At 36.7% G+C, this 12523-nt stretch overlaps 1 protein-coding gene across 2 annotated transcripts in view; it reads right to left on the bottom strand.

Moving 5' to 3' along the window:
* Positions 1-757: 757 nt before the first annotated feature.
* The window catches only part of FAT1 (FAT atypical cadherin 1), a 102924-nt gene continuing 91158 nt past the window's right edge, over positions 758-12523 (bottom strand). For both annotated transcript variants that reach the window (XM_083860766.1, XM_083860767.1), the window contains exons 20-27: positions 11584-11715; positions 11312-11475; positions 10309-10771; positions 9622-9775; positions 9274-9384; positions 8430-9061; positions 8044-8181; positions 758-2229 (exon numbers count right to left, since the gene is read on the bottom strand). In XM_083860766.1, coding sequence (XP_083716892.1) covers positions 1595-2229; positions 8044-8181; positions 8430-9061; positions 9274-9384; positions 9622-9775; positions 10309-10771; positions 11312-11475; positions 11584-11715 — 2429 coding nt within the window. In that variant the 3' untranslated portion in view covers positions 758-1594. The remainder of the gene's footprint in view (positions 2230-8043; positions 8182-8429; positions 9062-9273; positions 9385-9621; positions 9776-10308; positions 10772-11311; positions 11476-11583; positions 11716-12523) is intronic.

The following is a 12523-nucleotide window of genomic DNA, read 5'->3' as shown; positions in this document are numbered from 1 at the left end:
AAAATTCACTAATGTGCCAAGAAATCTGTTCTGAACTTAAAAAGCATCCCTCAAGCAAGAGGCAGAAGAGTTACATTATCCCTTTAGCCTACCATCAGGCCAAATTTATGCTAGAGAATTCAGTTAAAGGCTTTGTTCTTTTCTAGTCAGAAAAGCAGCTGGATAATACACAAGAAAACTGTATTCCACCTTTACCTCTTCAAGGTAAACTTCTAGTGTGAACTTAATGTAAGAAACTGCAATTGAAATATAGTGGCAGGAAGCCACCAGCTATTTAGCACTAAGCCAGACAATGGAATGGCCATTTCAGCATGCAGGTGGCACAATCAAAGGGTAACTAGTCATGAAAGTAAGTATTTAGGTGATAAAGAAGGAGAGAAACTGATTTAAAGATATTGGGGATTTTTTCTGTACATATTTTTGTGACTTGAGATAAAAAAATTCAGTAATTTAAATAGCTGATACATGTTTAAAGAAAAATGCAAACTACTGAGAAGGCTACTGCAGTTTGATACCCATCAATCTTTATTCAGACTGGCCCGATTACTTTTAAAAACACCATTAAGCAGACACACACTGCCATCTCGTGAGCATCTCTAACACAGCTGCAGGCTGATTTTGGAGGAGAAGAAAACGAGTTGCTTGGAGCAAGTAACTTAATACAGTACAAAACATATACAGACTTAAAAAATGCTGCACTGAATGCTTTGTCAATGGTATATTATATAATAGAGATACACAGAGCAAAGCTAAAATATTTTATTAATAATTTATTGTCAGTAAGAAAGACTGGCTAATGGTAATTTTCAGTAAAAACCTTTACAAGACCATTGGATCACAAATATACAGACACTATAAAAACTGTGTCATGGTGGTTTTGGTTCTAAACTGGTATGCAAAGGGTCCCCAACACACTTTCCAAGAAGGGAAAAACATGTTTACAGTTCTAAAATACAGCAACCCATTTAAGACATTTCCATATAGCTGACCCAGAAAAATATCAGACCTAATGTATGTACAATTGAAATTGTGTGATTATGTTGAATGTTTTAGAATGAAATGTCAAACCTTAGTTTTCAGGGGAGTACATACAGTGATGCCCTGATTATAATAAGTCAGGGTGCTCATTTTTAATGGCACACTAACACCACTAGTTTCAGTGGAAAACAAATTCACAAAGTATCTACAAAATCTAGTTAAAACTATTAAAATCAAAACTGTACATAAAATTTACAAAAAGTAGGAGAAAATTAATTGCATTAGAACTATATAAATATAAGCATCATGCTAACATGAAGAAGTGGTATGTGATTTTTTTTTTTTAAACATAAAACAATGTAAGTACATAAAGGATGTTCAGAAATGGCACAGCCAATGGAAATCTTGGAACTTTCCAATTACAGTAGATCAGGAAATGGAAAGAGGTTCATTTAGTGAAATGAATTGCATGATCCAATGCTGCCATGCCAGTTTAGCTCACTGAAACAAAAGCATTCACCATGGCTGGGAAAAAAAAACAAAAAGAAAAAAGCTCTTGAAAATTGTTCTAGATTTCATAAAGTTTGTTAGAGTCCAGGCACTTTTGTTGAGTGTGTCAGACTTCTGTATGTTGCTGGGAATCAAGTGGAGGAATTTTCACATCTTCGAAGTGACCATCGTCTCCACTCTCGTAGTCACTCATCATGACTTCCGACTCCATCTCACAGCATGCTGACACATCCGAGCAGGAGGCTGTGGAAGCGTACACAGACATGGACATGTTGTCTACAGTGGGTGCTTCAAAGTCTTGGCTGAACCCCAGCGAGTACGGAGCGTACGGCTCTCTGTAGCTGCCGCTGCTGCCGCCGCCGCCGCTGGGTGTGCTCTGGGGTTCTGACATGTCTGCAGGGTAGTGATGGGGAAGGTACTGGTTAAGGTTAAATCTCTGCCTGCTCCTTGCTGAAGAACTCAAGCTACCTACAGCTGGCATGTCTCTGGGTGGCTGTATTGACTCAAACTGGTCGCTGTATTCAGGTGGTAATGGTGGAAGCTCATCAGGTGCAGGGAAGTCGTCAGGTGGAGGTGGAAAATCACTTTCTATGTCATAACCACCAGGGTAATAGTCTGTATCGATGGCATTTGGATCTGTGTAGAGGGGAGCTGACTCCTCAACCACTTCGTAATTTGGATACTCTTGGATACCTGGCAACTGAACACTTGGCATCCAATCTGATGTATCCCAGTGATAACCTGAAAAGTTAATTTAAAAAAAAAATAGTATTACTATCTTGTGTTCAAATTAGTCTGAACTGAGAAATCAACACATGTATTAAGACAATGCAATCACTGTGATTAGGACACTACTTGTTAATCAGCAGTTTGCCCTGGTTGCACAGAAGACATTCAACACAACTTTACATTATGCCATGCATGAGGTAGTGCATCATTCACACTTGAATTTTTACATTTTCTCAGATGCCACACTTAATATGGGAAGAGCTGTAGTCACCTATGGAATGCGCTGTCACACTACATAGTTGTTCAGTGGATAGCAAAGAATCAACATCCTACCTGGTGCAGCTAAATACTTTATTGTTGCTGAGTAATTAGTTAGGGTGGTAACAACAGCCTATTTTTCTTAAGAATATATTTAGCATATATAACCCATGACTTTCTTACATAAAAGAAGCAATTTCTATCTGGTAAAGTGCTCAGACCATTTAAAGTGACTTTGCCGCTCAAGCAAATTACAAAGTTAGTTTCACAAAATGCTGTTAGCTCTACAGGAACACCTGATAAAAATCTTTTGTTATTAGTAAAGACATTCCACATTCAACTCTAAGAACAAAACAGGAAAATCAGGCATAATCATGCAAAAATGACTGGACTTGATCCTCTCTTGCAAACTCCTTTTGAATAAGTTTGTATTTGTCTGCTGGAAACTAGATGTAAGCCTAAATTAACTAAAATCCAATAATTTCTCTCACCTGAACACCAATAAAAAATACACTGTTGTAATATAGAGCAAATTTATTAAAGAGAAATCACTGCAGACAAATGCACAGCAAGCAACTGACAGTAAGTCTGTGTTAAAGCCAAATATGAACAGAACTATTTTGGTGAACATCGATGAACTGCATGCAGAAGTCACCTCTTGAATTGCTGAGGTCAGGAACAGCAAAAGATTCTTTAGGTGGCAGAGTAAGAAGAAAAAGGAAAAAACATCTGTAGTTAGGAATCAAATAGAACCAATATAAAGACAAAAAAATGACTAGTAACTATGAATTCACACTGCTTTTGTCCAGTTGAATTAGCAATACTAAAGTTGGCTTTTTAAAAAAAAATTCTCCTGGGCTCCTTATTTTTTAAGACTTGAACTGTAGGACAGCTACTGAATTCATGTACACCCCATCTGGGACATAGCTGTCTTGTAGTGAAATCTGCAGTCTGGAGAGTTTACTGAAATCCTTGTATCAGTATATTCAAGGACTTCTGCTACACAGGGTAACAAAATTTGATCCGATTTTTTTCTTTCCTTGTATCTACCCTCGTGTTTTGATACAGGGCTCCATCTATTGGCCCTTACACTTTGAAGTATCTCTTGATATCAAGGTAACTCTTCCTTTAGTGTCTGGCTCCCATACATAAAGCACTGGGAAACCCGCCTCCCTTGGTACAGCAATTCCAACAACTCATCATCAGCAGAAAACTGCCCTGTGTTATCTGAAAAATATTAAACCTTTCTCTATTCAGGAATCTATATTCCCTGCTAAAGTCTCTAAGGATGAGTGATGCATATCCCAATAGCAGAATCTTCTAAGAATTCATATTTTCATCTGTTGGAAGACTGGAAGGGACAGAGGTTTCCTCTTTGAAGAGAAATAACTATTGTTTTAAGCTTGCCTAGCCTAGACAAGAAAAATACTGTTCAGACTAATGGAGATGCCAGTCTGAGCTCTAAGACTCTTAAAATATCTCTGGCCTCAACTCCAGGAGAAGGTTCTGATCACTAATCTGCTTAGAAGACAACATTCTTTAATTTTATTGGGAAATTGGGAAAGCCAATAGGCTTTATGATTTAGAGCACTTTTACCAATAAATGGAGAGATCTTGGTTTTCCTCTTCTTCTGAGGCAAAGACCCTTTAACATAAATGACAGAAACACAAACTAGACCCAGATGTACCCATCTTTATGTGACAATCTGCTAGATTGGACCTATATTTTCTCTTCCATTCAGCATTAGTGATTTGCATCAAGCTACAACCTGAGGAGCAGTGCAGAGAATACAGGCCTGAAACTGCCCTATGATAAGATTAGCTGAAGTTCATGCTTCCAGGATGCCTGTTGGACAGAAACACTTGGGGAGACTAAAGGTAAGGACCATCTGTCCCAGAACAGAACCTTGCTGCAGGCTTACGCAGGGATCTCTGCTGCTTGAACTAACAGCCTCCTGAGGGTACTCAAAAGCAGAACTCTTTATCTAAGATGTTTTGAAAGAAGAAATGCTTATTAAGAGCAGAAACTTTCAAATGTGAAGAAGCAGTTGAGTAGGACATATTTAATCTATGACTGCAATGCATACAATGTTTGCATTTATCTTATGATGATACTAAACCACCAAGCAATACTTTTATCTTTGACTTGAGAACTACATCAATTTTTAGATTCTACCAATTAAAATCTTAAGATAAAATCTGACTCAGTTATTAAATATTTCCCCTGGTACATCTGGCCTCTTTTAGTCTTGTAGTTCTCCCATTCCCAAGTACTGTGCATTGCAATTTTTCTGCACTGACTGTTGTCTGTAGGTACGTATTAATGAAATGGCACCCTCATTAATGAAATACTCTCAAGTAATTGGAAGCCCTTGCATTTGTCTACTTTCTTTTGTCTGTCTGCATAAATTAAAAAGGGTGTACTTCCAATAACAAATCAAAGTGCAACTTCAGCTACTATAATCAATTTTATGTTCTTACAATGACTTTGTTTAGGTAGGACTTAGTAAAAAACATTATGTTTCCTAGTTCATATATAGAAATAGGAAGCATAGGCTGGATGTTATTTCAGAAGAAACCTCTGCAAACTCATAGTCATGGAGTGAATAATTTGCCTTTCACTGGAAGTTAAAGTACTATTTAGTCAATTAAACAATAGTTAGCATTTGTATAAGCTCACTAGCACTTTTATTACTACTATTACTTTGTGAAGAGTTTGTATTTCCCAGAGTGGTTAATTCTTAAATGTTAGCAGAAATGAAATAAAATACCATTGAAAATGCCTACCTTGCCTCCTTCTAACTTCCAAATACATACTACATACCCACATACACAAATACGTGTGTGTGTTTGTGCACATACCCAAACGTATATTTTGGGTACTCCTTGTAAGGCTGCATAGTAACAAACTACTTAAACGGAAGAGGATGTGTGTGGCTATATATCTCAGCTGTAGACAAAAATAATTTTTTTCTGCTTAAGAAACAGATTGATCTCAAAACCAAGGAAGTGAGTACTGATAACAGACTATTTTGATTCTGCTCATCTGGACAAGGTATCAACAGGTGTGGGTGGGAGAAAAAAAGGAAGCGGAGGCTGCTGCTGTTTCATCTACAGTACTGCATAAATTTGCCTTTGATGTTGCCTCAATTCTGCTGGCAGCTTTAGTATGAATATTTTCAGAAGAGAGTAAGCACCAAGATCTTTTTATGTTGATTCTTTTTTCCTCCAAGAAAACACACTTTGAAACCTCTACAGCATATGCAAAAAATATTAACAGATATACAATATAAATATATTTTTTGCTATAACTTATCACAAAGTATAAGTAAATAATATTTTATAAATTGCATCTGGCTGGGACTACATTACTAGAACACAATATAAGAAGACAAACGTGCATTATGCCGCCAAAGCAGTAAATAAATATGAAAATATGTATATACCTTCTTTTTCCACCGAGTCAACAACAGCATTGACAAGGTGTATTACAGTCACTACGGAAGCTTGTAAAAGGTATAAAAGGAGCAAATTAAAACAAACCTAGAGTTAGTATCACTTTAAACAGCAGACAGATACACATAAAAATCCCCATCAACACTGTGAAATTGCACTTTGTTACTATTTTATAGAGGAAAATTATTGGTGTACATACACATTTACTCTCAATCTAGAGTAGTTACATGTAATACACAGAACATGTATCTAAGCTCAATTTTTTTCTTGCTAAACATACAAAAATACTTGTAACTACTCATGAAGTACGTTTTGCATGAGCACAAGGCTGCTTAAGTTGTGTTAGAATTTCTGAAATGTTGCCTAAATATACTCATTTGCATAATACTTTATCTACATAGCAACAAACCAGACTTTTCTAAAGGCTTGTGTTGGATGAATTAAGGATTATTGCATTAGACTTCTCCTTTAAAAATGTAAACTATGTTGCCTCCGTACCAAAGAAAGATATGGGAAAGAAATTTTCCCTGAAATGAACTAAAAGGATAGAATATAAAAAACACCTACTGGAAATTTCTGTTACTGATCTACTTAAGTTTTGTATGAAATAGAGATATCACAGTAGGAATATCAAATTCAGGCTGCTACATGCTTATTTAAAAAAAAAAAAAAAACCCAACAATTTTAATGAATGTATTTTTTAAGTCTTCCCTTTCCCTCAAGACAGTTTTGGAATGGAGAAGGATTTGTTCTTATAGGGTAAAATGAAGTAAGAACATGCAACTTGTTTGCACAGCTCAGGGATTAAATATCAAGCTAATAAATTTTGAATCTACCAAAATGGAAGGAAGGAACAGTATCTATGATGCTACAGCTATTTCTCTTAAAATGATGTATTAATGAGTAATCAATACATGACAGAAAATTGGAAAAAGAATATGCTAAACATATGGGATGGTGAGGAGGGGAGAACAACATATACAACACGACACATAAAAACACAGGAAAAAAGTTGGAAGCTGGTATCAGGTCTACTGATAAAATGATGAGGACTGTAAGCATACCATTTTACTTTCACCAATCATTAAACCAGATAGGGTTTTTTCATGCTGTTAATAACAAATCACTCTACTTCATTAAGAAGCAGAATGTTCTTTATTCCTAAGCTAAAGGAATTCCAAATTCTTTTTTACCAGGCAGAGACAAAAGCAGAAAGTGGAATAAAGAGTCAAAGCACACCCTAACTTAGCAAATTAAGTTATGAGACAGCTGTGGCTTTGTCCAATCAGTATGACATGTTTCTGAATACATAGATGCATTCATATCAATTATAAAAGCATCTATCATCACAACGGAAAAGACATCCAATTAATAATAATCAAACCCACAAATATGTATGCTGATTATATTTTGATGAACTTGAGGTAGGATCAAAATATTTATATCTTTATATTGGCTTTTTTCAATGTATGAAATGTTTATATGAATTCATTTCAATCATGGTGAAAGCCAAATATACTGTTCTATTATAACAAAATTCCTTTTTGTGCAGTTTCCTTCATTACTAAAGTAATCAAACTTACAAGCAGTCCCTTAAACTCTGCTCTCACTCAGAACTGATCTGATCCATATGGGAGCTGAGGTCGCAGCAAGAAAAAGAGAAGGAAACAAATGAAACTGTAACACCAGAAAGCTTTTTACTGAGAGCTGAACAGCAAAGTGAAAGTTATATTTGCGCAGAGGCCATTTTTAAAATTCTTGCATAGGGTGATAACTAAGGATAATCTTGAAGAGTTTACCAAAATTCTAATACATTTTAAATACAAGGCTCTGAGCATCTTGAGCTGCATTTTCACTGTAATACTCTAACAGCAGAATAATTACATATCATTTTAAAGTAAAATAATTAACAGTTGGTGTAGATAGGTAAAATATTTTTTAAAAAATTACCAGATCTGGGTATTAACATAAGTAAATACAAATATATATTAAATAAGCTACTATTTAATATATATTCAATATATGTAAATCCTATAGTTACTAAGAAATACAGATGCAAAGACAGAACAAATGAACATCAGCAGTGGTACACGATGATGGCATTTTACGTACCATTGTCATCACATGATTCAGACTGGAAGGAGCTGAGAGACTGGACTTCAGACATGCTTTCTCTAGCACTGTAGGGATGGGAGTTCTTTTCATCCAGAGGCTTCTTAGAAAGGCAGGGGTCAAGATCTACTACTTTAGCTGAAAGAAAAGGTTTCAAATGAGACAATGAATAGATTCTAGATTAAAGAATCAATACAATTTAAAGCTGAGATCTGCACATTTTTACAAAGCTTAGTGGAGCACGAAGGCTGATCAGAGACAAAACTCAGTAAAGTCATAATGCCTTTTGTACTCTAATAGGTATAGACAGAGACTTTGTACTCATATTAAAATTGTGCCAGAACACACATTTAACAGGAAAGTAAAAAAACAAGAACATCTCTTACTGTCATAGTCAAAATCCCAGCTGGGTTTCTGTATGGAATCACTGTCTGAAGGTGAGTTGGAGGGAGGTGGAGGTGGCAAATTTGGTGCAACACTGCAAACAGCTACAGCTTTCCGGTGACCATGTACAGAATCTGGGTTAAAAGTACTAAACTCGGGGTGCTCAGGGATAGCAGACCCTTCAAAGGAATTCCTGTCAAGATTGTTCCTGGAATCGCTTGGAATGCTTGGAGTGTACGAAATGGGACGAACAGGAACCTGTGGTGGGATGTCAGAATAGATGTTCTTATTCAATTTTGCATCAAAACACGGTCTTTGCAAGAAGGCTGTTGTAGCTCCCAGTTGCTTGTCTTCAGGTTCTGGCTGGTGCTTCTTCTTCCTACCAACCACTTTGCGGCAAACAACAAAAATCACAACTAACAAGAAGATTCCCGCGATGAAAACAATAATCCCAATCACTTCAGCTAAGCTGATGTTCCAAGATGTTGAAACGTATTTATTAAGAACAATATCTGTGCAGTGTTTGCCTCCAAATCCACGACTACAGTTGCAGTTATATGAACCATAAGTGTTCTCACAAAGGGCACCATTGAGACATGGGTTTTCTACGCATTCATCGACATCAGTCAGGCACCTATCAGAAACAGAGCACAGCAGCAATGCTTAGTTTACATCAGTCGTCTTTGTTGCAATCTTGTTCTCAACAATTTTAGATATATTTATTATAAGGTACTTCACACTTACATGCATTTGCTATTTTATCAAGATCCCAGATTTCAAGCAGTTTGAACTGTCAATCTGTTAATTAATACTAGTAAAATTCAATATATGTGGAATGCTACCTACCTTTCTCCACGAAAGCCTGCTTCACACTCACAGACAGGTCCATCCAAACTGTCAATACACTTGCCACTGTTTTTGCAGGGATTGTCTTTGCAATATGGACCCAGCTGGCACCTGCAAAGGCAAAACAAAAAAAAAACCAGCTGAACATTACCTTACTGCAAGCAAGCTTATAATGTGGGATTCAGAGCTGTAACATAGGGGCTGCTGTTAACTTCAGCCAGCTCCACTGTGTCTCAAAGTCTGACCTTTAAGTAGGAAACAGATAAAAAAAAAACAGAAAAAGTGTTACATTTATATCCTGTTTTCTAAGGGGTTCATTGATACAATGTAGCATACAAACCTACATACCTTTGACCTGTGTATTGTCCTCGGCACTGGCAGATAAAATCATCACTGACTGGGATGCAAGTCCCACCATAAAGGCAGGGGTTGGAAGCACATGGGTTGACACTCACATCGCAGTGAGTTCCCATAAACAAAGGTGCACACTTGCAGTAGTAACCTGAAATCAAATACAGCCTTTTTGAAAGATGCACACAGCTTTACTGGATTTGAGATAAAATCTTCCCTGCCCACCTACAGATTTAAGATAAACTCCTCCCTACCCACCAACCCGTTACAAGAGTGAAAAGATGAGAAAAAATAGGAATGTTTTTATCAAAATATGAGGCAAACTGTAACAGTAAGACTTTCTTTAAACATGACTGAAGGATAATTTCCATTTCTCTCACAAGACAGAAGGTGTTCCAATGATTTCAGAATTTTTAAAGAAAGATGCTGGAGTAGTTAAGACGATGGACCTCAGATGTGAGCACTGAAGATTAAATCCCCACTTTGCCAGATGGACTTTGTCTACCTCATACCCCAAGGAGTTGAATCTAGAAGGCACACACAGCCTTTCTTACCTATTCAACAACTGACCTTCTACAACTCTGGAAAACCAAGAATTATGCACAAAGTCATTTTGTCCTTCAAAGCAGAGAAGTTAAACAGCAGTTTTGAAAACTAAAAGCATAAGAATAAAGAGCAGCTTACCTCCATTTGACAGTGCGTTGCAGATGCCTCCATTCTGACATGGGCTGCTTGAACAGCCATCTGTGGCAGTCAGTAAGCATCCAGGAGTGACATCTACAGATTCTTCCATGTGTGCATAGTTTCGTGGCTTGCTGTTTAGGGGCAGCTCTTGTCCATTTAGTACAATGGAATCCATACAGCCTCTGAAACCATTGCTAACCTGAGGACTTCTGCCATGTCTTGTACCTTGCTGACGAATATGACCACCAAAAAACACATGATTGTCTAGGTTTAGAGTTCTAAGTGTACCAGGAGCAGTGCCAGATGCAGTATGCACCCTGTCCAGAACAAGTCGTGCATAATTTCCATCCACTTCAAGAGATACAGAATGCCACTGGCCATCATTGATCTGAGTGCTCTGAACAGAGACAATCCCAGGTCCACTGCCACAATCAAATTTATACTGCAGTCTTCCATGATGGATCTACAGAGGAAAGCCACAACATCAAAGTCTGCACACTTAAAGAGTATAAAATATTGATGCCTATAAAAGTTTATGTTTGCTGGAGAGACAAGATGATGGTGGTGTTCATAAAAAGTAGCTTAATAACACTGTTTTCTAGTCACAGCAACTGTGATTTATTCTATATATTTTTTTAAATTGAAATGTACACTTTGTACATTTTGTTCCTCTAGCAAAGCAGTCACAGATCATAATCAAAATATTACAATACCTTTCATCTTGTGCTTTAAGTAACTTTTCCTGTATGGACTTCAGTATTATAAGCAAATACATTTAAAGTTGCTTAAAATATATGATTCAGGAAGCTTTGTTTGTTTACACATTTTAAAAATTCTGTACAAGTTTGTCACCTGGATGTGTAACACACCCTACCTTTAAGGCAATTTAGAATTATAACAATTCTACAGAGATGTTATGACTCAATCTTTTAATCTGACACAAAAATAGTAAGAAGACGGTAGGAAGAAAGGAGGAGATATGCACTAGGAGATTTTAATATACCTCTAAGATACTGTAGTCTGTTCCTCGAGCATACATAACAACTGCATGAGCAGAGTAAGTTCTAAGTCTCATTGTCAGCTTCATTTCCTCTTTGTTTTCATTTTCCATGAGACGATATTTCACATAGCTGCTCCCAGTAAATGTCACAGCAGAGCCAGCTGATGCTTAGGAATACAGAAAACCATAAAAAGTGTTAGCGCAAGACTGGAATAGAATTTATATTTGGAAAGTAATATACTTCTAAACAGAGTTTTTTGGAGTTAATTCCTTACCAGGACATTGTCCAGCTTTGCTGTCTTGGCAAACACAGGTGTATTTTCCTTCCTTTGGATCTCCTAAACATTCAGTACCTTCAGGACATGGGTTTCCTTCACACACACTGTTCACCAGGGGGCATTTCCCTTCTGTAAAACCAAATCCATTATTTATCTTCTGTTGGTAGTCGATGGTATTTTGTGAAAAGGGACTCCCAAGTATTGTAACTGAAAGTACCCCAAATGATATTCCAAACTATCAGACAAGGAAGTGAGTAACAGTTATGGGGCATGACTGGCACAGACTAGGCAAATAGCATATAGTGTGGCTGATGCTCATCTTTATCTTGATTACTCAATTCAATTGTTAAAATTGGGAAACTGGTGTTGTGGTTTAAGGCTTACAATTAGAATCATTCACCACAAAACCCAACATGCAGATATTACACAGGGACAGAGTAGGTTGGGGAGAGCAGAGAAAAGCATGTCTATATTTGAGACAGAAAAGGAATGGTCTTTAAATATTTACTTCATATGTGCAAGTTCACCCAGCAAGGTTAAGTCTTGATTTTAAAAAGCAATGTTGTTTTCCTCAGAGATAAAGATATATTAATCTTCTGTCAGAAATATACTTACATATATTTTAATGAATATTTATTTCCCACATTACCCTCTCATTCCCAAACAAGTTTGGAAACTTGTGTTGGCTACTCCTCTGAATAGAAACAAGGAAGTATTCAGACACTTTGGAGGAACTTACCTTTGTGCACACAAGACTGAAAATGGCCATCAATATAGGACAGGCAACAACAAAACTTATTTCATAAAATAGAAAATGAAGGTGTAGTTATAAATATCTGCTCCCAGAAGCTTGTATTACATAAACTCTAGAAATGAGGTAATGAGATAAGAAAGAATTGCTCTTTACTATGAATAAAATTAGACAAACATTATGGAC

The sequence above is a fragment of the Zosterops lateralis genome (assembly GCF_965231275.1).
Source record: "Zosterops lateralis genome assembly, chromosome: 5".
Classification (NCBI taxonomy): domain Eukaryota; kingdom Metazoa; phylum Chordata; class Aves; order Passeriformes; family Zosteropidae; genus Zosterops; species Zosterops lateralis.
Note: the sequence above shows the minus strand (reverse complement) of the source record. Positions and strands in the feature narration are given on the sequence as shown.